At 35.9% G+C, this 27,483-nt stretch overlaps 2 protein-coding genes across 2 annotated transcripts in view; both read right to left on the bottom strand.

Moving 5' to 3' along the window:
* On the bottom strand, positions 1–26,067 carry LOC136040997 (glutathione peroxidase 7-like). Its single transcript, XM_065725492.1, has 4 exons — positions 25,980–26,067; positions 11,726–11,914; positions 6,537–6,788; positions 1–912 (listed from the first exon to the last, which is right to left on the bottom strand). The coding sequence occupies exons 2-4, from the start codon at positions 11,877–11,879 to the stop codon at positions 623–625; spliced, it is 696 nt and encodes a 231-aa protein (XP_065581564.1). The 5' UTR covers positions 11,880–11,914; positions 25,980–26,067; the 3' UTR covers positions 1–622.
* The window catches only part of LOC136040998 (phosphatidylserine synthase-like), a 31,390-nt gene continuing 29,967 nt past the window's right edge, over positions 26,061–27,483 (bottom strand). Inside the window, exon 4 of the mRNA XM_065725493.1 lies at positions 26,061–26,230. Within this exon, the coding sequence (XP_065581565.1) occupies positions 26,195–26,230 (36 nt within the window). The 3' untranslated portion in view covers positions 26,061–26,194. The remainder of the gene's footprint in view (positions 26,231–27,483) is intronic.

Here is a 27,483-nt window from a genome sequence, read left to right as displayed (position 1 = left end):
TGTATCTAACACCATTTTATTACGAAATTCCAAATACAAGGTAAAAAAAAATTAATAATAACGGAACCAGAAATATAACATCATAGACCATCACCTTTAAGGTAGGTTATATCTTAAATAGAAGATATTAAAAAATAGAGCTAATAACAGATCTAAGACCATAGGCATTTCATGCAATATTTAATCAAACATAATAAAAAGAAAAAATTTCGCGTAAATTTCTCTTTGCTTTGTTTTCGTCAACTCACGAAGAATAAAATAGAAGGTAACAAACTTCTTTGACTTATTACCTCTTTACTTAACTATTAATTAAATTTTAAGCACCATGAAAAGCCATTTCGGCTTTTCGTAAAATTCGTAAAATTTTACGAGTTTTTTATTAATTTTCTTAAGCAGAAGACCGAAATTTCAATATATAGCAGAAAAGTCCATAAAGTAATCCGTTTTAAAGCCACAAACTTTATATTTACAGGTATTGTCACCGAATATCAATTTTTACTAACACTGAAAAAGTTAAGTTACTTTTGAAAACAATAGAAATAAAAATACTTCAAGGAAATTTTGATACTGAAGACACGACAGAACTACAGCCCAGAAATTATGAAAGAACTATCCTATGAAATTATAATTCATCCTTTACACTTTCATTGACTACTACAGGCTTAGGAATTTTTGAATCTTCTTCAGCATTCAATAGAACTTCGTCACTACTTCTATTTCTTTCTTCACTAAAAACTTCTTCTTTGATTTGAAATTTCGTAGTATTGTCTTTTCCTGCTTCTTCTACAGCACGTTTAACGTCGCTGAATATCTCATCAATTGTTACTTTAGTGCTCCAAGCTTTGATCACCCTCCCTTCAGGATTATCCAAATATTTGTAGAAATTCCATTCCGGATGTATAGATGATTTGGCTAGAATAAAAACGGAAGTTAATATTAGAAATGATCGGTTACCATTTCTAACGAATGTAGTCGTAAGATAAAGATTTTTATATTCTACTACTACTACTAACAACTCAGCACGGCAAAAGTTGCCCAAGGCCAATACATTTGAACATATCGCTGCAATAACCAACTCCATTCAGTTTCGATCTTAGTTCACTCCCATGGTATTCTCGCGAAATCTTTACTTATTATCTCTTCCTACTAGAGGCCTTCAAGGGCATCTTCCTTTGCGTTTTGCTCCAGCTGGATTAACAAAAAGCAGAACTTTTGGTTGCATGTAATTCTTCATTTATAAAACGTACCCAAGCATTCTTGACCTTCTTTTTTCATTTATATCTTAACGTTACCAGGGAAACGGGATTCATTTATAAAACGTACCCAAGCTATCTTGACGTGCTTTTTTCATTTATATCTTAATGTTACTAGGACAATGGGATACATTATAAGATGTACTCAAGCCATATTGACGTTCTTTTTTTCATTTATATCCTTACGTTACCAGGAAAACAGGATTCATTTACAAAACATACCCAAGCTATCTTGACGTGCTTTTTTCATTTATATCTTAATGTTACCAGGACATTGGGATTCATTTATAAGATGTACTCAAGCCATATTGACGTTCTTTTTTTATTTATATCTTTACGTTACCAGGAAAACAGGATTCATTTATAAAACGTACCCATGCCTTGGTGTTCTTTTTTTATTTATATCTTAACGGTACCAGGAATAAGGGGATGGACTAATGTTTTTATTTGTATAGCTTCTTGTTTAACTTCTTATACAACAAGCGTTGGAGAGAAAAAATAAGCCTGTCCAATTGGCTTGAAAAATTTTCAAGTAGAAACTTTGAGAATTTTAAGACTGTGGGTGAATTTGTCCGTGTGGGCATGGTAAATGAAGAATCCTTTTTTGATGAACTGCAAATATATTAAGGTTAGTGAGGTTTTTATTGTGTTTCTCAAATTCTCATAAAGATCTAAGTTTCTATTCTGTTACTGAAAACATGTAAATTATTTTCACATCTAACTCCAATCTTAATCCGATATTTGAATCAAACACATATTTGGAGTCAATACAAAAACAAAATAATTTCTCCTATAAGCTCTTACACAAGTTGGTGTTTCTAGGGATGAAAAAAATTGAACCGAATAGAAATGGCGGCACTGAATCTTAGAGCGAACAGAAACTAAGCCATAAATAAAGTCCAACTTAAGACGAACAAAAATTACCATAAATGGGGGTGCGCTGTTGGTAGCCTCTCCACCTAAAAGTCTAGACTGTCATTTGCACTTTACTGAAAAGATGTAAATTATTTTCACATCTAACAGCAATCTTAATCCGATATTTGAATCATATACATATTTAGAGTTAGTACAAAAAACTAAATCTTTTTTCCTACAGGCTCTTGAACAAGTTGGTGTTTCTACGGATGAAAAAAATAAATAAACAGAATGAAACGGGCAGCAGTAAAACTTAGAGCGAACAGAAACTAAGTAATAATTGAAGTCCAACTTACAACAAACACAAATTACCATAAATGGGTGCGCTGTTGGTACCCTTCCCACCCCAAGGTCTAGACTGTCATTTGCGCTTTACCGAAATTTGTCAAACTGAAAGCTTTACTTAGCTAATATATCTTCTATAAAAGTGGATGGAATAGATTTAATAGGAAAAAAGAGATGAAAACTAATCAAAATTGGTACAATGGTAGACTATACAAAGTAATTTGCTAGTATTATTACATTATAGTAATATATTTTCAAGAAAGTTGTATTTCTTTACACAACTTACAATTAAAAAATGAAACTATTCAAAACAGCTCCTCGTTTGGTGTAAATGTTTGGTTTCAGTTCTTCATTCGCAGAAATTTCAGTTCATTTTAAGTTTGACTTCTTATACGAATTAACTTATGCTTGTTTTAAGTTTGAATGTCAGTCTTCACATTTTGTTGCAATACTTTTCTTTATAACAATTTAGTTTCTGTCTGTTTTTTATTCATAAAATTAATTCATGCATATATTATGCACGTCCCAAAATCAATAAATACAAAAAAAACAATGTTTCGTCCCTATAGCCCCATAGAACACAGTCTTCAAAAAGGCAGCCTTATCATAAAAATATTGTATTTCTCATGTTTCATGCTCAAGTATTGAGGTTAGCCACCATTCAGATGCTAGTTCATTCAGATCAGTTCTTTGTGCTATTGTTTGGAGACGAGACTTGCAGAACTTTTATCTTATATTTCTGAAAAGCTAGTTGCTGCACTTTGTTGCATTCTCAATCAGGCATAGGTAAGAGAGAGAGTATGTCAAACAAGCTATTTTTACACTACCAATTGCTTTGGCTTAAATTTGTTATAATACGAAAAAAACTTCGTTTTCTTAAAGAGTTAAAGAGGCTGCGTCCCAAAGTCGAACCTTAAAACGTACAGGAATTAGAAGAGGCAGTTGGGGGGCTGCCGCCCCCCAAACCCCCAGCTTTTAAAGACTTTTGTACAGGTTTTTTTTTGTGGGGGGACTTCATTGTTACTAATTACTAGTTTCGGCGCAATGGTTTTCCTGTCCTCTTGTGTTTAACATTTTTCGAAGCTATTCCATTATTCATTCATTTCAATTTTTTGTTAATTAAAAGAGGGCCTTTCCGAAGCCAAGAGCGGGGGGTTAGCAAAAAAAACAAAAAACCTGTACAAAAGAGTCTTTAAAAGCTGGGGGTTTGGGGGGCGGCAGCCCCCCAACTGTCTCTTCTAATTCCTGTACGTTTTAAGGTTCGACTTTGGGACGCAGCCTCTTTAACTCTTTAAGAAAACGAAGTTTTTTTCATATTATTTCTGTACGTTTTTCTACAATCCATGGTGGATGTAATTTAATAATTCCTGTACTCCTCGTACAGGAATTAGGAGAGGAACTTGGGTGGCTGCCGCCCCCCCCCACTTTTAAATCATTGTATAAAATAGAAAAAAAAATAGATAGAATGACCGAAATGTTTCTTTTGCTCATAAGAAGCTAATATTCTGTTATCTCTCAATTGATAAGCTGTCCAGGTGTTATCAAAATTATACACTTCTATTTTGATGTTATTAAAAAAAAATCCGCCCGTAAGGGACTTGAACCCTTGACCCGAGGATTAAAAGTCCCACGCTCTACCGACTGAGCTAATCACTTGCATGTGTGTAAATGTAACTTCTTAACTTTTAAAAATTTCAAATTAACATGGGCTCTTATGGAGAGAAATGCGTTAATTAAGTAGCTAATGCGTGGTTTCTGGAAAACAGGGAAGGAGTTATCGGATCGAGCTGAAATTTCGCGGATAAGCTCCTGGGCCGTAGGGGACCTTAACTTGTGAATTTCAGCCCGATCGGACAACGTTAAAAGGGGGGGGGTAAGGTTGGGGGGTCGAAACTTTCGGGGGGTTAAGATTTTCCTACGAAACTTTCCAGGAAAATTCCTCGGAGAATTCTGCATCGAATGAGTCTTCGTACACCCAGATCCGATGTCGGCTGTGACCTGTAGGCGTCTAGGAAAAAAAAGAAAATGAATTTTAAGTGGCTATGCGTGGTTTCTGGAAAAAAAGGGAAGGAGTTATCGGATCGAGCTGAAATTTCGCGGATAAGCTCCTGGGCCCTAGGGGACCTTAACTTGTGAATTTCAGCCCGATCAGACAACGTTAAAGGGGGGCTGGGGTTGACGGGTCGAAACTTTCGGCCAGATTTTCTCCATGAAGGAAAAGTTGGAGGGGGGTGAAATTTGGCAGGTTTCTTAGTTGGAGCTCGGGCTACGAAATGCATCCCTCCCCATCCCTCTGCGACCACTGGAACCGAAGATCGCTTAACATTGTCGTGGGTCGCCTCTTTATAGAGGCACGAGTGTGCCTCCTTGATATGAACAGCAAAATATTCAAGTACTCCAATAAATAGAGAAACAGAAGAATAAGATTTAGTTGGCCTATATATATGGTGCTAGGCGTATTATCCCGCGGCAAAGCCCAAACCGAAAAAATTCTTGTGATAGAAGTGCACAAAGGTAACAGGCTGGGACTAAGAAGTGCTAGTAATTAATTCCCATGGACTTGGCCTGGTACAGACAACTATAGTACATGACGCCACTTCACCCCTTATCATCGTGAGCGCGTCCACTGGGCATACATCAGAAGGTACTGTATCTCTGAAGTATCTTTAAGGGAATTTAAAAAAAAAAATTAAATTTAAATAACATGGAGTCAAACTCTAAGTTAGAACCAAGTAAATTATAAATTGACAGAACTAATTATTCCAAATAAGAAAGCCAAACAGTTTAAGCAAAGAAAGTTTAGTCTTTAAAATAAAGAAAGAAATAAGTAAATAAACGTAAGAAGTAAGAAAATAAGTAGAGTAAAGAAAGAAAAGTAAAGAAAGAAATAAGAGAAGCTTACTATACCAATACAAAGACCCCTTTCTTTCAGCAGTCGTGCTTTCGAAATCAAATTTGTAATGAATTTACTCAACAAACAAATTCCAAGGAAGAGGCAAAAAACAAATTTTGTGCAAAAACATCGCTTTTTTGTATCTTAACACATCTATCTTGGGCCATCTATAGTGAGTTCATAAAAATTGAATTTGAAGTTATGCTATAAAGTAGCTAATTCTTGACGGTTATATCAACAACTATATAATGTCCTACTCGGGTAGCTATTTCTTGTCATTCTAAGGGTAACCAGTTTGATAGTTGTAAGGGTAGCGGTTTTCTAAGGGTAGCGGTAGCGGTTTGATTCTAAGGGTAGCGGTTTGATCGTTGTAAAATCTATCTTATTGTGAAATTCCATTCAGCAAATGAGGTCGTTCACCTAAACTAGCCTAGTCTTATGATACTCTTCCGTTTCTCAGTCTGCCCATCATTTCCTCCTATTTCTCAGTCTCCTCTTCTTTCCTATCTCTTTCCCCAAAGTTCGACCGATTCCCTTACCTACATTGATTTCTCTCTCGCTAACTTTTAATTCGCTGAATCCTTACTTTGATATGGAGGATGATTTCCGCATTTCAGCCATTCATTGCTTCAACTACGACTGACAGTATTTGTAAATGCTATTAAAACATTAAAATAGATAACAAAAAAAAAAAAAATAAAAGTTGACGAAGCATGACGAAGCATCATGCTCTGACGAAGCATGAGGAAAGGATTAAACCAGCAATTAAATAGAAACATTCAAGATTTTTAGACTAAAAATAAAGTGGTATAGTTAAAATACCCAAGAATTTAGAGTAATTAGAGGAGAAATATCACAACACTCTATCTAAGTGCATATTTATTATTCACTATATATTATTTGTTATTTATTATTTTATATTTATCATTATTTTTAATAATTTATATTTTTTATGTTCGGTTGTGTAGTGTGTGTTTGTTTCTGTGTTTGTGCTGTTGTATTGGTGATTCCTTTTTTCACTATATAAAACATACAAATAACGAAGCAAACTCAGTTTGACCCTATGGATCAGAATCAGGGCTGTTTGATCGAAGAAAAAAAGGAACAATTTTAGGCATCATCCCATTAATTTTACAGATATGCTATCATTTTACAATGAACAGTTCAATTTTCTTATTCTAATTACTTACCAACAAGGTTTCTAAACGCCGGATGCGAATTATCACCAATGACATCTATCTTCGAAAACACAGGAGATTCAACACGATAATTTTCATACAGAAAATTCTTGATGTCATAGTTGGTACCTCGCTCCTGTTCACCAAACTGATTACAAGGAAAAGCCAAAACTTGAAATCTATATTCGAAGCCAAGTATATCTTGCATTCGTTTTAAAGCTTTATAATGAGAATCTATAAATCCACGTTGACGACCAGCGTCACCTAAAAAAAGGATTATTGACAAAGAAATATAACAAGCAAACTTTAAAACGGAACCATTAAAACTGGAAGAAAAAGAAGAGGAAACGTCAAACGTTAATACTTCTACTTACTGCAGGTAAATAACCCCCTACCAATAGCAAGATAAGTAATATATGATCAAGTTCAGTGAATATTGACCAAATTGACACCCAAGTAAGTTAGTGATTACATAAGGCTTAGAATAATTGAGTGATACGGACGCATATGACCTGTTGTTAGAACGCTTCAAACCCCAAAAAACAACAACTTACTTCTAGGACCGATAACTTCTTCCAGAAGTTTTTCTTAAACTTCTTTTTAATTTCTCTCCGTTTGTAAAATAATTTACATCCTATGTCGGCGAATATTTCAATCAAGGAAGTTAGCACAGTAGAAAACCTCTAAAGATGTGAAATTATACAATGAGACTAATTTTGAGCGAATTATTATTATTTTTTTCTAGCAGGTATACTAGAGTATTTTTAGGGACTGCCCTTTCTTGAACTTCGAAAAAAAAATTCAGCTTCATTCAATACTAAAATTTTTTTTCAATGATGTAAGTTTAATTAAATCTGAATATCTATAACTTTAGCACACAACTAGATAGCTAATTTTTTATTTACAACAATTACATAGATAGATATGACAAACCAGTACACATGCCTGGAGGCATACATTCGCACTGAAATGTTACACTACAAAAATAAAAACTAGCACTTACAATATTACAATGTTGCACTACAAAAAAAAAAAAAAAAAAAAAAAAAAAAAAAAAGTTCTGGGTAGCGAAGTCCTAGCTCAAAGTTCTCCCCTCTTTCCTGCCATGATCTTTCTCAAAGACCTATTTTGACCTGCCTTGGGCCGTAACGAGTTAATTGAAATAGGAATATATAGGAATAAATATGATAAATAGCAATATGATTATTAAATGAAAAAAAATACCGATTAAAAATAGTGAAGTGCAAAACGAGCTAGATAAAAGGAAAAGTGAACAAATGAGCCACGTCCAAGCTGTGCTTAGTTTTCTCCGTCAAGGGAAGATATTAGAAAAAATCTTAAGGGGAGGGGCTCAATATGACATGGGCATCAATAAGCAAAATCTTGGGAGAGGAAGGGGGTAATATAACAAAGGCGTTAATAATTGACGCTTGTTTCGATGATTGAACAAGAGCTTAGATGGCACTTGTGACAAGGTCGGAAGGGCCAAGAGCTCATATGGTATGAGGTCTAGCAAAATTCTAAGAATCAATAGATTGCTTTAAAAGGAAAATCAGAGGCTTAATCCCGGTCGGGATTTAAAATAAGAGCTCTGAGTCACGAGGTCCTTCTAAATATCAAAATTAATGCAGATCCGATCACCCACTCGTAAGTTAAAAATACCTCAATTTTCTAACTTTTCTTCTCCCTTCAGCCCCCCAGATGGTTGAATCAGGGAAAACAACTCTTTCAAGTCAATTTGTACAGATCCCTTACACGCTTACCAACTTTCATCGTCCAAGCACGTCCAGAAGCACCAATGTCAATAGATCTGGTTTGGATTTGAAATAAGAGCTCTGAGAAATGAGTTCCTTCTAAATGTCAAATTTCATTAAGATCCGGTCACCTGTTCTTAAGTTAAAAATACCTCAATTTTCCCAAATTAACAACCCACAGCTCCCCCAAAGAGAACGGATCCATACCAATTATGTCGTTCTCGTATCTATCTTATTCTTCCCATCAAGTTTCGTCCACATCTCTCCACTCTAAACGTTTTCCAAGATTTCTGTTTTCCCCCTCCAACCCTCTATGTCCCCGGATCCGATTCGAATTGAAAATGGAGCATCTGACACATAATATTCTTCTATATATTAAGTTTCACTAAGATCCGATCACCCATTCGTAAAATACCTTTATTTTCAAGTTTTCCAAGAGTTCCGGCTTCCCCTCCAACTCCCTTCAATGTCACCAGATCTGGTCGGGATTTGAAACAAGAGTTCTAAAGCACAAAATCTTTTTAGATATCAAACTTCATTAAGATCTAATCACCCGTTCGAAAGTTACATATACCTCATTTTTTCTAATTTTTCCGTTTTACTCCTCCCCCCCCAACTCTACCAAAGAGAGCGGATTCGGTCGGGCTATGTCAGTCATCTATCTTTGACTTGTGCTTATTCTTTCCACCAAGTTTAATCCTGATCTCTCCACTTTTAGTGTTTTCCAAGACCCCCCCCCCTAATGACACTGGATCCGATCGGGATCTAAAATAAGAGATCTGAGTTTCGAGGTCCTTCTAAATATGAAATTTCATTAAAATACGATCCCTCTTTCGTAAGTTTAAAATACCTCATTTTTTCTAATTTTTTAGAATAAATCCGGTCCCCCCTCCAACTCCCCTAAAAAGAGCAGATCCGTTCCAGTTATGTGAATCCCGTATCTAAGACTTGTGCTTATTTTTACCACCAAGTTTCATCCCGATCCCTCCACTCTAAGCATTTTCAGAGATTTTAGGTTCCGCCCCTCCCCCAAACTTATCCAAATCCGTTGGGGATTTAATATAAGAGGTCTGAGACACGATATCCTTCTAAACTTCAAATTTCATAAAGATCCGATCACTGCTTTGTAAGTTAAAAATACCTCATTTTTCAGAATTAACTCCCCCCCTCCAACTCCCTCAAACAGAGCAGATCCGTTCCGATTATGTTAATAACGTATTTAGGACTTGTGCTTATTTTCCCCACCAAATTTCATCCCGATGCCTCCACTCTATGGGTTTTCCAAGATTTTAGGCCCCCCTCCAATGTCACTGGATCTGGTCAGGATTTAAAATAAGAGCTCTGAGACACGATATCCTTCCAAATATCAAATTTCATTAAGATCCCATAACCTGTTCGTTAAGTTAAAAATACTTCATTTTTTTCTATTTTTCCGAATTAGCCGGATCCCAACTCCCCCCCCCCCCCAGATGGTCAAATCGGTAGAACGACTATTTATAATTTAATCTGGTCCGGTCCCTGATACGCCCGCCAAATTTTATCGTCCTAGCTTACCTGGAAGTGCCTAAAGTAGCAAAACCGGGACATCGCTATATGTCACTTGGTTAATACCAAGTGCCATAAAAAAGGATGGCATATTTGGATACTCCAGCCTTAGATTATACTGTATTTCTGTGAGACCCCTCGTGAAGTCACAAAATCAATTTGTGATTATAATTCGTAACACGTTTGTTAGCGCGGGCCCCCAGTGGGGTTTTTGGAGCAATGGCGTCAATGGGGTATTATGAGCAGGCCTAGTGGGGTTATACCACTTGCCACCCCCAAAGGCTGGCTCTGCTTAATACTTTCTTATGAAAACAAGATATTCTCAGCAATTACACATATGACTCAAATCTTAGAATTTATTTTATCAGGCGCCTAAAATTTCACCAATGGCCTTGCGATATAAATGTCTTCAAATCGTCATTGAGGCATGCAGACTTAAAAACAATAAAATTAAAAACAATTTTTCCTTTAACCTGAAATCAAGGAGTAACATTCCAACTTAAAACGAACAGAAATTGCTACGTTTACGAGGGGTCACCCCACCTCACTCCCTCGCTATTTATGCTAAAGTTTTTGAATTTTTAAAAAGCTAATTGTTCTAATTAAACAGATCTTGTGTTTCAGGAGTCATTCTTAAGTAATTGGGAGCAAAAAGTCAAACTTCGGCGTAAAGAGCAGGGTATTGAGGAGGGGTAACCCCTCTAAATCATTCTTTACAAAACTTTCCACAATAATAATTAGCTCTCTATAAAAAATCTTCAAGATAAATGGGAGCCATGATGCACCCTATCCCCCCCCCCCAAAAAAAAAGCAATTCCGTAAATTCTCCAAACTTTTATAATTACTCATAAAATACTCTACGTCTCTCCCATATTCCCAACAAAGGGCGCAAGCAGATCAGCCTCCTGGACCATTTTCATCAAAAGAACCCAAGTGGGCCCTAGGCTATGGCATAAAATTTGCAAACACCTACAACCAACACCTTAGCACGCTCCACGGTAGGTTCAGTATTAACTAAAACTCCTCTCAATACATTACTTTAATCTGGTTATAAAATCATAAGCTACTTTAATCTCCTAGTGGTAAAGAACCAAATCCAACACGCCAAGGAAATCATTAGGTTTGCAATGGGGACCCTGGTCATTATTCCATGCCCATGAGAAGCCAGCTTCTTCCAGCGTGGCTTTAATCTGTTTTGGCCACCTCGCCTTTTTAGAATATTTCAACAAGTTATTGTGAGCCGCCTTCACTAGACGATTATCAGGCAAATGTAATATCTGTAACAAAAATTTGATCATCTTGATAATGCTCTTATGACACAATTTTGGTAAACCCAGGTCACCTTTGAGAGCCAAACTGCTTTCAAGCCGACTACTTTTTTAAAATACATACACTGTAGAGACTTCAATTGTCTCATTGTAGTGACCCCCCACAATAAAATCATGAAGTACTCCCAAAAACCTAATAGGGTGAAGATAGACTGAAACAGAAAATTGTCAACAAATTGCTTTAAGCCTTAAATATTCTAAAGAAATTTGGCTCCTCGTTACAAGGAGCATCATTAAATTAAGCTTTTCAATACTTTAATTACAGCTATGGCCAGGCCTCCCTCGTTAACCAGGTATGGGTTGAATGTTTAGTTTTATCGTAGGACAAATCTAAAGGTTCCAATTTGATCTGTAGTTGGTCTTTATCCCACAAGACCAAGATGTAAGCTGGTACGCGTACACATTCTGAGGGAGAAGGTTGGGCGGTGCTTTCGGTAGCAATGGCACACCCTATGTGATAGTAAGACTTTATTTGTAGTTTTTCTATTGGACGGCTCTAGTTTAGAAGAGAAGATTCCCACAATGCATTAGATTTAATTTTATTCATGGTAAAAAACAAAAAAGGTACTGATACTGGGTGTTTGTGAAGCGAACATTAAGCCAAATCTTCCTTTAGTAATGGAGCATTCTGAATAAACTGGAGCATTGCGAATAGAGAAACTGCATGTGATTGTATTTGAATCCAAAGTAGTGTATACTGTTGTCCTGTGATTGTGTTTAAGCACCATCTATAACTCAAATCACTGGATAACAGTTAATAGACCTGAAAGAAAACAGAAAAAAAATGAAAATCTTGAAGTTCAAAAAAAAAGAATAACTAGCGTCTAATAAAGAATAGACAAATAAAAAGAATAAATGATGAAGAATAAAAGAATAACGAATATCTAAAATTAACCCGACTACCAAGGAGGCCGATGAAGCAAAAGCATTCAAAGGCAACAAATCTTGGGCCAAAATTGACCTTATTGAACCTACTTCCACCCTTGTGGTTTTGAAGCATGCTAACCCCAAAAAACCTTTGGGGTTAGGATGCTCATCCATAGACCAGAAGCTATCGTCAACGCAAAAGTACTGTATACACTGTTAATTGATTTAAAAATTTAATGCATGAAAAGGATGCATTTTCGCGAAAGAAAAGATACAATTTTAGAGACCAGAGCGGGCATAAGTCGAATCCTCTAAGTTAACAATCTTAAACCAAACAGACTAAATTGAATGAAGAAATCCAGCAGAAAAAGAAACAGAAAAGGCCGTTAATATGAGCTGGGCAACCCTCATTTAACTCCCAAAACAACTAGTAGCATTGCCTCTTCAATGAATACGCAATATATTTTCAATTGAAATTATTCTTTACCCGATGGTCAATATATTCGAAAGAATGAATCATTTTAGTCATTTTATGATTATTATTACTTCGCCATTAGTAAGCATATAGATACAGTAAACCTTGGCATTGGGGTTTTTGGACAAGCAAGATCCCCTTTCCTACTTTTATCAGGTTCACTCTATATATAAAAAAGTCCTAGCTACATTTTTTTAAGTTTAGCATTAATCCGCAAATATAAAATGGTGGGCCCAAAATAGGTCTGTCGAAACTGTTTTTGAAACATAACCACAATATCACTTTTCCTTCATGGCATCCCATTCTTAAAAGGGGATGCTTAAAGTTGAAAGTATACAATAGTTGTTCGTGTATAGTAAGTGCTCTTCATAAATTGTTTTGATAAAAATAGTTATGTATTTATTTTAATTTTCTCTATCTTGTACTCCGTCGGTACAAGATAGAGAAAATTCGGTGCATGTTGAGATAGATCCCGAACAAATTGTCAAAAGACAGTATCCGCAACATGTCACGAACAGCTTTTGATATCAAGTTTAACTTTCAAGGAATGATCAGAGAGCAAATTGAATTCAACGATAAGATACTACCTGTATTCAGGTTGAAAAAAGGGCATATCAAAAACATCTCAGCAACTTATTAGGGTATTAAGGCGACTTTCAGATAATTGTACAGATGGTACTGATCAAAATCAAAACACACTATGTGCATCAAGGTTGCCAAAAAGACATATTGACAGTATCTCAGGAAGTTCCATGGACCACAGTAGAAACTTTCAGGGAATAAACAAACATTGTACAACAAAGTCAAAAGCAACTGTGAACATAAAAGTAAAAAAAGGGCGCATTTATAATATTTCAGGAACACCTAACAGTATTAAGTAAAAATTTCGAGTGAATATCGAGAGGTATATTGAACTAATTCAGGAGACATTAAGTGCATTATGATTGTCAATATGGCATATATGCAATAACTCGGGAACATTTAAGAGTATTAAGTGGGAACTTTAACCGAAAGTTGAGAGAAATATTAAACTAAATAAAAAAACTCTGTCTTGAGGGAATGCCGATGGGGATATTGAACTAAATCGGTGAACTGTATGCATCCAGGGTGTCTAAATGGTTCATCTGCAATACGGCAGGAACGGCTAAGATATTTGAAACTTTCTGTAAATATTGAAGGTGATGTTGAGCTAAATCAAATGACACTATCTCCATCCAGGATATCAGAATGAGAGGTCTTCAATAGTTCATATACGGTTAATGGTATAGATTAACGCCTTAAGCGACCTAGCTGAAACTGTGAGGGAATATTGGACGGAAAGGACAAATAGATACTAAATTTTGATTTGTTGACCGAAGGAAGCTCATCAGCGACAAAGAATGTTTGAAAAAAAAATGGTTGTATTGTTTCTTAGTTTGAAAGTGTGTGTTATATACTTAGTGTGATCTCTTTTTTGATCTCATTAAAATTTCAGGCCGTGAAGACACCTCAATAAAAGTTTCAGAACCAAGGGAATCGCAACTGGAAACAAATCTTGTCAGGGATTCTTCATCTCCTTTTTTTTTTTTTTTTTTTACAACAAATTGGAACTATATTAGCTAATATACTAGCTCAAAATGCATAAATGATAACAAACAAGCTATTAAATCAAAATATAACACACACACAAAAATTCCTACAACGAAGTGTTTGATCATTATTCGTCTATATCAAAGGTTGTAACAGTAGATACGACGGAACAGCTTCACCCCCCAAAAATTGTTCACATTTTTTAAAATACTAGTACCCGTACCCAACCATTTGTAGTTCTATAATATAGACATTTTTAGAATTCCTAGCAAAATTTTGTCCAGAATATGAAGAGCAACCCAAAATCCTTTTGCTTTTATTCATCAATAAAAAAAATATTTTCTTTTAAAATCAGAGTGTTTGCGCAAAGCATACCTTGTTGCTTACACGGTTCTTACTTTTTGTCACTGGTCAGTTTAGTGTTCGTGGTGGCCTTTGGTCTTCGGTAGCGCAGTCTTTGTCACTATTTAAATATCACGGATGTGTGTTGTTTGTTTCGCTCAAGAATGATCCGGTCGAACCAATGGTTTTAGAAGATCGCAGGGGGGGGGAAGGGTGATTCGAACAAAAATTAATAGTTTAGGCGGCCTTTACATGACCAAACAGAGTGAAGGGCAACAAGCCCCCTTCCAATGCCCTTTTTCCTCCAAAGAGATCCAAATGAAATTTTGAGATAACCGTTTGGTTCATCCTTATTGAAAGGCCCAATAAACATGCCTCAGGGGGTGAAATGACCCCCGAAAGTCCCAAGGGAAGGGCTACAGCTACGTATATAAATAAAATAAAACTCTGCAAAACTTCCAAAACTCTGACAAAGATAAAACTTTAGTTAATCGCTGGAAAGAGGTTTATCAAATACCATGTGACTGTGGCGATTACTATATGGGTAGAACCCATCAAAATTTAGGGAAACGCCTGCAACAGCATAAAGATGATAAAACCAATTCTGATCAACCGTTCGTAAGTTAACAATACTTGAATTTTTCTATTGTTTTCCAAATTAACGGGCCCCCCACTCCTCCCAGATGGTCAAATCGGGAAAACGACTATTTCTAATTTAATTTGGTACGGTCCCTGATACGCCTGCCAAATTTCATCGTTCTAGCTTACCTGGAAGAACTTAATGAAAGTTGATGTTTGGAAGGATATCATGTCTCAAGGCTGTTATTTTAAATCCCGACCGGATCTGGTGACATTGGGGGGAGTTGTGAGGGGGGAAACCTAAAATCTTGGAAAATACTTAGAGTGGAGGGATCGGGATGAAACTTGATAGGAAAAATAAGCACAAGTCCTAGATACATGATTGACATAACCGGAACGGATCCGCTCTCTTTGGGGTAGTTGGGGGTGGGTTAATTCTGAAAAATTAGAACAACGAGATATTTTTAACTTACGAATGGGTGATTGGATCTCAATGAAATTTGATATATAGAAGGACATCGTGTCTCAGAGCTCTTATTTTAACTCCCGACCGGATCTGGTAACATTGGGGGAGTTGGGAGGGGGAAACCTAAAACTTGGAATACACTTTGAGTGGAGGGATCGGGATGAAACCTGGTGGGAAAAATAAAAAAAAGTCCTAGATACATGATTGACATAATCGGAACGGATCCGCTCTCTTAAGGGTAGTTGGGGGGGATTAATTCTAAAAATTAGAAAAAATGAGGTATATTTAACTTACGAATGGGTGATTAGATCTCAATGAAATTTGACATTTAGAAAGATATCGTGTCTCAGAGCTCTTATTTTAAATCCTGACCAGATATTGGCGACATTGGGGGGGGGGGGGGAGTTGGAAGGGCGAAATCTAAAACCTGGAAAACACTTAGAGTGGAGGGATCGGGATGAAGCTTGGTGGGAAAATAAGCACAAGTCCTAGATACATGATTGACATAACCGGAACGGAACCGCTCTCTTTGGGGTAGTTGGGGGGGGGGTAATTCTGAAAAATGAGGTATTTTTAACTTACGAACGGGTGATCGAATCTCATTGAAATTTGATATTTAGAAGGATATCGTGTCTCAAAGCTCTTATTTTAAATCCCTATAGGATCTGGTGATATTGGGGGGAGTTTGGGGTGGGGGAACCTAAAATCATGGAAAACGCCTAGATTGGAGGGACCGGGATGAAACGTGGTGGTAAAAATAAGCAGAAGTCTTAGATACGTTATTTACATAATTGGAATGGATCCGCTCTATTGGGGGGGGGGGGGTTAATTCTGAAAAACAAGAAAAAATGACGTATTTTTAACTTACAAAGGAGTGATCGGATCTTCATGAAACTTCATATTTAGAAGGACCTCGTAACTCAGATCTCTTATTTTAAATCTCAACCGGATGAAGCGTAATTCGAGGATGGGGGCAGTTGGGGGGATCGGAAATCTTAGAAAATACTTAAAGCGGGGAGATCAGGATGAAACTGGATGGGAAGAATAGAAACCTGTCCAAGATACGTGACTGACATAACTGGACCGGATCTGCTCTCTTCGGTGGAGTTGGGGGGGGGGGGTAATTTTGAAAATTGAGGTATTTGTAACTTACGAAAAGGTGACCAGATCTTAATGAAGTTTGATATTTAGAAGGATCTTGTGCTTTAAACCTCTAATTTTGAATTCCGACCAGTACTTTTGACATTTGGGGGAGTTGGAGGGGGAAACCGGAATTCTTGGAAAACGTGAAAATGGTTTTTTTTATCTTACGAATAGGTGATCGGATCTTAATGAAATTTGATATTTAGAAGGAATTTATGTTTCAGAGCTCTTATTTCAAATCCCGACCAGATTTTTTGACATTGGGGGGAGTTGGAGGGGGAAATCTTGAAAAACACTTGGAGTGGAGGAATCGAGATGAAGCTTGATGGATAGAATAATCAAATGTCCTTGATAAGTAATTGACAGAACCGTACTGGATTCACTCTCTTTGGGGGAGTTGGGGGAGGGGTTCAGTGATTTGGCGAGTTTTGCTTCTGGACGTGCTAGGACGATGAAAATTGGTAGGCGTGTCAGGGAGCTGCACCATTTGACTTGATAAAGTCGTTTTCCCAGATTCGACCATCAGGGGGCTAAAGGGAGAGGAAAAATTAGAAAAAAATAGGTATTTCTAACTTACGAGTGGGTGATCGGATCTTAATGAATTTTGATATTTAGAAGGACATCGTGACTCAGAGCTCTTATTTAAAATCCTGACCAGCATTAAGCCTCTTATTTTCCTTTTTAAATCAATCTATTGATTCACAGAATTTTATTAGAGCTCATACCATATGATCTCTTGGCTCTTAGCTCTTCTTGCCTCGTCACAAGTGCCATATGAGCTCTTAGCTCTTGTTCTAAGCTGTGACTCAACTTTATAGTTGAGGGGACCTTTAATGTGGCCCTAAGTGTCTTTGACTTAGATAATTCTGCAAAATTTACTGACTTTCTCTTTTAGAACATTCAAATCCCTTTAAATTTAGATGAGTCTCACCCTTCCGTAGATAAATGTTGCATTCATTTTTAGATCTAATTAATTAGATCAAAATACAGTCATGATGCAGATATATTTCTTGATACTTATTTAAATTCCTGCTTTTTGACAAATTATAACATAGTTTTCTTTCATCAGAAGATTGATCCATGTTTTCATTTTGACTTATTATCGTTTTACGGCCTATTTCGTGGATACGAATAACTGTTTGTGATTAGTTTGAGATATGCTAAGAAATTTGGTTCCAGCAAGTTCGGGAATACCGCCAAGAATTTTAAGGACAAGAAAGCCTTGTTTTGTTAAACCACTTGTCCAGCATGCTCATGCCAGTGAAATGATATCAATTCTTCCTAATGTAAATAATTAAAAATTAAAGTGTGAAAGTCCTCGGAATGATGATTAGTTCTTCAGCAATAAAGGAAATGAAACAGAGAGTGACAATGAAAAGAAAGCTAGGGTATGCAGTTACAAAAGAGTGATGAAATTTTAAAGAGAGGTTCAAGTCTTTCTAATAAAAGAGATATATAAAAACTTTCAAATTCTGTTGTATTTTTGGTTAGAAAAAGGAAAGGGAAAAAGGGAAGGAAGAAGTAAATTAATCAGTATAAGAGAAAAAACGGATACCACTCCCAGTGCAACTTTGCTACTACCATAAAATAATTTGTCTTTTATTAAATACACGAAGTAGAAAATTCACCCCTTACCTTTCAAATGCAAAACACCGCTTAAACAAAAAAAATTTATATTAAATTACCATACAGAGTATGAATTTTGTACAGTCTTTTGCCTTTATGTGTATTTTATTTTGCTCTTCGGCACTTGTAACTACAATAGTAAAGATTAATTCAATTCAATTCATTTTATTACAATATGATATAACACATAACATTAATATCAAGTGGCTTCCCAAAGAAAGACATAAAAGCACTTGATACTGGGTGATCACATATATAATAAACATAACTCTTAACAACCAAAAGGACAAAAAAGGAAATAAATAACCAAATTATGACCAATCTCTAATAATGAAAAAAAGAAAAGAAAACAACAAAACAAAAATCATATATGAACCAAAGCCCAAAAGAAAATTTCATTTTTCTCTTAAATAAACCAAGGTGCTCCTCTACCCCTCTGGAAGAGAATTCCAAACCTTAGGACCTAGATATCTGACAGAAAAACCTGCTCTAGTTCCACTTCTGTATTCAGTGACTAGATTATTAGTGTTGCGGGTATATAACTATGAAGTGATTTATTTTCTTTGTAAAAATCCTGAAACACCTCAGGACTGATACAATTCTCAACACTGATACAAAAATATTCCTAATTGGTAGTCACAAAGCTGTATGACATTAAGCACTTTAAGTTTATTATAACATGCCTCAGTGTCATTGACCTTTTCCAAGTATCTCCCAATAAATCGTGTAGCTTTGTTTTGAAGCAGTTGCTTGACCACAACACACATCTATAGAATTCCTCGGACGAAACCCAAACTGGTGCTCATGAAAAAATTTCTTCGCTACAAAGAAATCTGCCAAACGAGAATGGAATATTTTTTCAAAAATCTTTGGAAATGTAAAAAGGAGGGAAATAGGCCAGAAATTTTAAGGATCACTCTTGCTACCACCTTTGTGGATGAAGATTATATGCGCAGACTTCAGTGACTTAGGGAAAACTTGACGTTCAAACGACCTATTAATTAATTTTGCTAGCGGAGTCACTGTCGCTGGAATAATAGACGTTACTACTCGTGTGGGTACTAAACCAGGTTCTGAAGAAGATGATCTCTTTAAATTAGAAACTAATCCGAGAATTTTCTGTTTCACTTACTTGTTCAGGCACAAAAAGATTTTTAGCAAGAAGGACCCAAATATCTAGTAAAAGCACAACTATAACTTGATTCAGATACAGAATTAGCGGTCAAACTACCAATTGAAGCAAAATACGATGTAAATTCCCGCTTTATTTCTTATTTTTTATCAATATCCTTTCTGTCTAGCTTGAGCTTCGTTGGTAATGATGGAGGCGAATGACCAGGCTTAACATCGGAATTTATAATCATCCATGTTTTTTTATATCTTTCCCGCACTCTGAAAATTTTCTACGATAATAATCTCTTTTAATCCTATGTGTTGCTGACATAAATATATTTCGATACTATATTTCGATTATATTTATATTTCGATACTCTTGACGATATTGCTGAGGTGAAGGATGATTCTTGTAAACTTTCCAAACATAAGCTTTTCGCTTATCACTCTTTACTAATCCATGAGTCATCCACGGACACAATGGGGCTGACCTCTTTGAATCATTTTCTTCTGGTCACGTAGAAATACCTCAACGAAAGTGTCCTTGATCACCCCATAAAAATTTTCAAACACATCGTTTATAGGCATATTAAAATCATCCACAAATTCCCACGATGCTTCCGGTAGATTCGACCTAAGGTTCGAGAGCTGCTCTTCCTTTGCGAGGAAATGCTGCCTTTGAATAAATGATTTAGAAGGACGGGTAATCAACACATCGAACTTAGAGCATACCGGAAAATGGTCTAACATATCCGAAACAATTACGGCAGTATTGTGAAAAAAAGAGGAATATATGTTATCAATTAAAGTATCAGACGACTTAGTGATACGTGTTGGGATCAAAATAGAATGCAACAAACTAAAAGAAGTGATAGCAGATAAAAAATCAATCGATATTGATGAGTTTTTATCCAATAAATTAATATTGAAATCACCCATAAATATAATATCCAAATTCAGACTATGAACATTTTCGAATACACCGTAAGAATATCAAGGAAAGAACTAAAGGGTCCATTAGGGGGGGGGGGGGGATAGACCTCTGCAAGTAGAATGGTTTTCTGATTAATTAGTAATGCAATTCAAAGCGACTCAAATGCTCCTTCAAAATTAACAGAAGGATCTTTACGAACTGAATATGTACAACCATTAGCAATGTAATATGCAAAACCTCATTTTGACATTTTTGACCTATTTAACCGTTCAATATCAACCAATGAATCATCAATATCAATTAAAATGTTTCACACAATCCAATTAATTAGGGGATGAATGCGATTCACAAAAAGGGAATTTAAATTCATCAATGGGCGGACAAAGGCCTTGAATATTAAACTGTGTAACTGAGAGCTGACCGACCCCAGCTCGGTCTTCAAACAATCTACTTCTATATTTAGTCTCATTTTTGCCAATAGCCTCTAAATAATCGCCGTGCCGCATAATCCCACTTCCCATATTCAATACCTCTTCTAAATCTAACGCTTCATTTTCCAGAAGCTGAAGACGACCCATGACAGGAAAACTACCGGAATGGTTAGATACACTTAATGTGTTATTGCAAGCCAGTTCAAACAAGTACTCACCTTTGTCTCAATCCACCATGATAGCTTGGAGATAATCGTTGATTCAGTGTTAGGGCTAGGTGATGCCAACAAATTTTCCAGCAAAAATTTAAGAAAGAAGACACGAACCAAAAATAAATAGCACCAATGCATAAAAATTGACAAGAACATATAATAAGTAAAGACAAAAAAAAAAAATATGCAAGACTGTGAATCAACAATTTTTAAGAAAAGAACAAAAATAGCGAAAAATAGACGAACCAAACAAATCTCTCTAAATGAAAAGAAAAAAAATAAGAAAGAAAATGCAGGACTGAAAATAAACAATTCTTGAGAATAATAATGAAAATAACAAAAATAGTGAAAAATTAGTAAGAAAAAAGCAAATAAAAGAAAAAAAGAAAAAAGCAATACAGGAGAAACAAAGAAAAAACGGCAAAAACAACAAAAATAATATTTCAAATGCATTCACAAAGGGATCATATTTTCCGGGCAGACGGTTCACCTGGTGACTTCCCAAGTATGTTACCGCGGTCAGTACATACATATTTGACACCGAACCGATCCCTTGCAGCATTTAATAAATCACCACGTCCCTTTGTAAGGGATTTCGACACAAAGATGCCCGAACCAGCTAGTCTAGACTTCTGTGAGAAAACTTTTCGAGCAACTTATTTGCTAGCAAATTGCAATAGTACTGGGGCAACTTTGTCACTAGCAGTACGAGTCCCACTAATTTATACCCGGATAACACTTGATAATTCGCCAGATGACATACCAGTAACACCCGTCTGTGTCGATAAGACGTTGAGCAAAGTCGTTTTAAGGTCAACTCCTGGCTTTTGTTTCAGAACGTTGAAAACAAAACTGTCCAATATGTTTTCTTGATTTATATCGTCAAGCTGGACCTCGAATTTTTCTATTCGATTCTCCAGATTAAGGGATTGAATTCTACACACTTTAAGCTCTTGTCCAACACGGTCTAAGATGGGATTGAACTCCAGTGACAAAGAATTGTATAACTGATTAATTATGATCTAATTATGATCAGCAGAGTCTTTAAGGCCAGAATGCACTCTTGCGTCACACTTTGCAGAAACAGGACGAGATATCTCTGAAACAATAGATTTTCTACTTTTGTCTAACTCCCGTTCTGTAGCAGATATTCACGTAAATAAAGCAGACTGTGAACCAGGTAATGCAGCAGCTTCATCGGATACTCTTAGTGCAGAAAATTCCTTTGAAATTGACCTGTAAATCTCGGAAAAACCCTCAAGTTCATCAAATGCGAGTTTAACATTCTTCGCAGTTTTAGTAGAAGCTTCTTCAACATTATTTCCATACGATACAAGATTGCCCTCAGAAACAATTTGCTCGTTATGATCCCTGTAGCAGAAGATCAAATAGTTTATTCGCTTTCTATCATTTTTTGTAATTTATAAAATTCGTACAGGCCACAGGCCTGTGAATTTCGTCTGTGCTAAATCGAATTGCATGTATGACGGCATCATTAATGCGAGCAGGAGAAAAAAGAAAGAAAAAACAACAAATGAGACAAGTGACATTATATAGTGGGCAAGCACACGGATGACGTTGGCAATCATCGCTCTTGTAGGGTGGCCCAGTGAAGTGTGGAGGCCTGCAACGTTTTTCTCTACCATTTTCTTACATCCAAAACAGCATTGCATCCAGTAATTAAACAAAAAAGCAAAGCCAGTCTTTTCAAAAAATTAAATAAAAAAAACAAGTTTTTTAAATGAAAGTAAGGAGCGACATTAAAACTTAAAACGAACAGAAATTACTCCGTATATGAAAGCGGCTTTTCCTTCTCAACGCCCCGCTCTTTACGCTAAAGTTTGACTCTTTCTCTTAACTCTACATTAACTCTACTTAACTCTACATTACAAAGAGCGGGGCGTTGAGAAGGAAAAGCCCCTTTCATATACGGAGTAATTTCTGTTCGTTTTAAGTTTTAATGTCGCTCCTTACTTTCATTTAAAAAACTTGTTTTTTTTATTTAATTTCTCAACGTTTTTGAATCAATGCATGTTTTGATTTTGCATCTCCACATAGGAATAATTAAAACGAAATTTGTATATTTATTTTTTTGGCTAAATGGCTTTCTCATAATTTTGATCGAATGATTTTGAGAAAAAAAGAGCGGGGGGGGGGGAAGCCTAGTTGCCCTCCGATTTTCGGTTAATTAAAAAGGCAACTAGAACTTTTAATTTTTAACGAATCTTTTTATAAGTAAAAGATATACGTAACTTATAAATTAGCTTTTTTATTAGCGTTTTTATTACATATATGAGGGGGTTCGCCCCCTCGTCAGTACCTCGCTCTTTACACTAAAGCTTAAATTTTGTCCCAATTCACTAAGAATGACCCCTGAATCACAAAAGCCGTAGAATAAATAGTTGACATTACTAAAAATACTTTAGCGTAAAGAGTGAGGTATTAGGAGGAGGTGAGCCCCTCATATGCGTAATAATTTCTGTTCATTTTAAGTTTTAATGCTACTGCTTACTTCCAGATGAAAAAAACTTTTTCATTGTTTTTTTTTAAGTAATGCTAGTAAATCCTGCGCTCCCTTCATGGAAAATTTCTTCCCCCATGACAAATTCCTCGATGGAAAGTTCCCCCAGCATATCCCCCTCTTCTCAACCCTTGCCTCCAACCAAATAATCCTCCTCAAAACGCCTGTACACTTCCCAATAACCATTACTATATGTAAGCACTGGTCAAAGTTTTGAACTTGTAACCCCTCCCACGGGGACTGTGGGGGAGTAACTCGTCCCCAAAGACATAGTTATAAGATTTTTTTACTACGCTTAATAAGTTGGCTATCTCAGAATTTTGATCCGTTGACTTTGGGAAAATACTTAGCGTGGGAGGGGGCCTAGGTGCCCTCCAATTTTTTTGGTCACTTAAAAAGGGCACTAGAACTTTTCGTTTCCGTTAGAATGAGCCCTCTCGCAACATTCTAGGACAACTGGGTCGATACGATCACCCCTGGAAAAAAAAAACAACAAAAAAACAAAAACACGCATCCGTGATCTGCCTTCTGGCAAAAAATATAAAATTCCACATTTTTGTAGATAGGAGCTTGAAACTTCTACAGTAGGGTTCTCTGATACTCTGAATCTGATGGTGTGATTTTCGTTAAGATTCTATGACTTTCAGGGGGCGTTTCCCCCTATTTTCTAAAATAACGCAAATTTTCTCAGGCTCATAACTTTTGATGGGTAAAAACTTGATGAAACTTATATATTTAAAATCAGCATTAAAATGCGATTCTTTTGATGTAGCTATTGGTACCAAAATTCCATTTTTTAGACTTTTGGTTACTATTGAGCCGGGTCGCTCCTTACTACAGTTCGTTACCACGAACTGTTTAATTTCACAGTAAATCCTTTGTTCACTTGGCACTAAGCCATATACAGGTAAATCGGTATTCGTTCGAGTGACGTACTTAATGCAGTTCAATCTTTACAGTTTCATAATAGTTTATCCTTATAACTACAAAGAAATAATCATATTATTTTAGCTTGTGTTAACGCTTCAAGAATAATTTAATATCAGAGAAAGGTTGATTTTGTTCGTCAGCCTTATTATTGACAATGCAATTATGAATTCGTTATTTTCAGTGTATTTACTGTAACGACCCTGTACCCCTTTGCCACCTGATGATAGGTTTAAAGTAAAAGGTCTTAACACCATGGACTTCGAATTAATACTGATCAAACTGTATCAAAAGCTTTTTTCAATCAAAGAATACTGTTGGGGTAATTTCGCCCCTTTCTATACAATTACTTACGAATCAACGAGGTGAATAGCAGCATGACTAGTAGAGTGGTTTCTCCGAAACCCTTAATAGGTCATGCTTCGTAGGATGAGCATAAAGGCATTGACGGACCACTTTCTCAAGTATTTTGGAGAACAAAGCCAATATTGAGATTGGTCTCCGGTTAATCATATCTGACTTCAAACCTCCTTTGAACAGAAGTATTAATTTAGGTTGTTTCAAGGCATCTGAGAAGGTTCTTGTTGTCAGGAATCCGGTAATAATGTGAAGCAAGAAAGGAAGTAGATACATCACTATGGCTTTAAGTGTCCTTAGATTTACAGCAGCACTTCTAGCAGAATTTCATTAATTTTCTAAGTAATTTTTATAACGTCTACACTTGCACATTTTTTAAACCGAAACTCCAATCTTTCCCCTCGATCATCCGCAAATTAATCTGAAAGAAAATTTATTAATAATTTTTAGCACCCTAATGAATTGATTATCCTATTTTTAAATAAAAACGACCAAAATGATTCGCTACAATAAAATTGTCATTTACAGACATGCCATTAATATCAATACAAAGAGAATGACTGCAATTTTTTATTCCCATGATTTCATTAATAGCTTGCCACGTTGTTTTAGTATCACCTTTGTGCTCACTTAACTTTTCGCTAAAATACCTCTTTTCAGGATGGCATCACGGAAAGTTTACTCTGTTTCTTGCCTTTCTGAACTCCTCGAAATCAGTTCGGATCCTGAGTATTTAAAGCTTATTTGTACAGTAGATTTCTTTTATTTCTATCACTTTTATTTGGTCAGTTATCCATGGCTTTCGTGGTTTATTCTTCTGATGTCTGACAGCTTGTAAGGGTCACGTTTTATCATAAATAAGCTGTAAAACTGACATAATTTTTTGTAAAATAGACATAAATTAAGGGAAAAATCTTCAATTATTTCCAGCACAGTTTCTCAGCTGAGATAGCTCAGTTCCTCTGCAAATATATCCAGGTTTTCTTTCTTAAGCGCACTGACCATCATTTTCGTTGCCCTAGTTTATTTTTTTTAAGCTAACTGAGTTACAACTGGGAAACGGTCTGAATTGGGGTCCACAACCATATCTGCGCAACTATGATTCAAATAAGCAGAACCAACGAAAACATTATCAATCAGAGTAGCAGAGTGACTTGGATATAAAGGTTGGAACACAAGCTAAGGGGTAAAGATAATTTGAAATCATATAATTAAAAAAATCAAAATTATCAGCTCTATGATTTAAAAGGCTATAGTTAAAATCACCTATACATATAAAATCCAAACCTTTAGAAGAAATACATCGAAGCAACCAATTAAAACCATCAATAAACTCATCCAGGTGAGCACTGAGGGGCTTATTCACCATACTAACCAAAATATTCTTTTTTCAACTTCAGTTTCAAGAGAAAAACTTTCTATCTTCATCTCTAATTACATAATTTGAGTTTTCTTCATTAAAAATCCCAATACACCAAGGTTCATAGATGTTCGGTTCCTTTCTTCAGAATCATAACCTGGAAAAAAAAATAAGCCGAGAGATATTGGTCAGAATTTACAAATGTTTCATAAGTGCCTACAACAGCAAATTTAAAAGAAAATTCTTCAATCAACTGGAGCAAATGAAAATGTCAAGTAATTTAATGGTAATTCCTAGAACAAAGCCAAAGCGAAATACCCCTTCCTATTTCAAATCGTCTAATATGCGAATTCAAACGGAGAGGTTTAAAATTTGCAACAGGTAAATCATTACGACCAATTTGGGCATCCAAATGGTCCCCAATACGAAAAGGAATATTCATAAATCTTGCTAAAGATTGAACATCATTCAACATCACAAAGGAAAATAAAACTGACTTTCAACATAGCAAAGAAGGGAATAAAAACACAAAAATAAATGAAACAAATGAAAGACGAAAGAAACAAAAACTGAATACAGAACGAAAAAGGAAAAGAAACTGAGAAAAAAAAATACACAACTAACAAACAAAACCGACCGAAAAATTTAGAAGGTGTCCGTAAGTGATCTGATTTGTACGGGATTTAAGTCACTTTGGTCTTATTTAAATGCAGCCACGATAAATCCATAGGTTCTTAGCACCAAATCGATCTCTAACACCTTCTAGTACCAATTTCTTCACTTTAGTTAGGTATATACTAACGAACAACGAATCAAGAAGCTTCTCCTGTTCCAAATCATCAATTTTTTGCTCAAAAATCTGAAATCTACGTTCCAGAGACTGAATCTGAATTCTCATACCGCCTAAGAAATGTTGTACTCTTTGGAAGAAGTTTTGTTGTTTTGGGCTGGCTGATTCAGCAAATTTTCTTGAGCTTTTTTTCGATGGCTTTAACAATCTCAGCACGAATCTTGTCTATCTCAGTTTGTGTGGAAAGAAGTTGAGTGTGGGTAGCCAAGGCATCGGTTTAAACAGTAGCTATTTTACTCGATACTTTTCGATTTCTTTTCCTGACAAATTCAAGGTAAATGTCTGGACTGCCCCCGTTTTCTCGAAAGGCATGATTCACACACTTCTGTGTTCGCTTTAGCATTGGCATAGTTATCTTCAAAAGATACAAGATTCGCAGCTATCAATACATGAAAATCATGAGATCTGTAGCAAAAAACGGTAAATTTAAGTATAGATTCTTTTGACCTAATAACATTTACAATACGATTTGGCCAAAGGGGATATCCTTCGAAGTGCGGCAAAGCTAAGTCCCCCTTCTTTGAAGTCCATCATTTTGAATAAATGCAGAAATAAACTTT

This window comes from Artemia franciscana, chromosome 21, assembly GCF_032884065.1.
Source record: "Artemia franciscana chromosome 21, ASM3288406v1, whole genome shotgun sequence".
Lineage (NCBI taxonomy): Eukaryota > Metazoa > Arthropoda > Branchiopoda > Anostraca > Artemiidae > Artemia > Artemia franciscana.
Note: the sequence above shows the minus strand (reverse complement) of the source record. Positions and strands in the feature narration are given on the sequence as shown.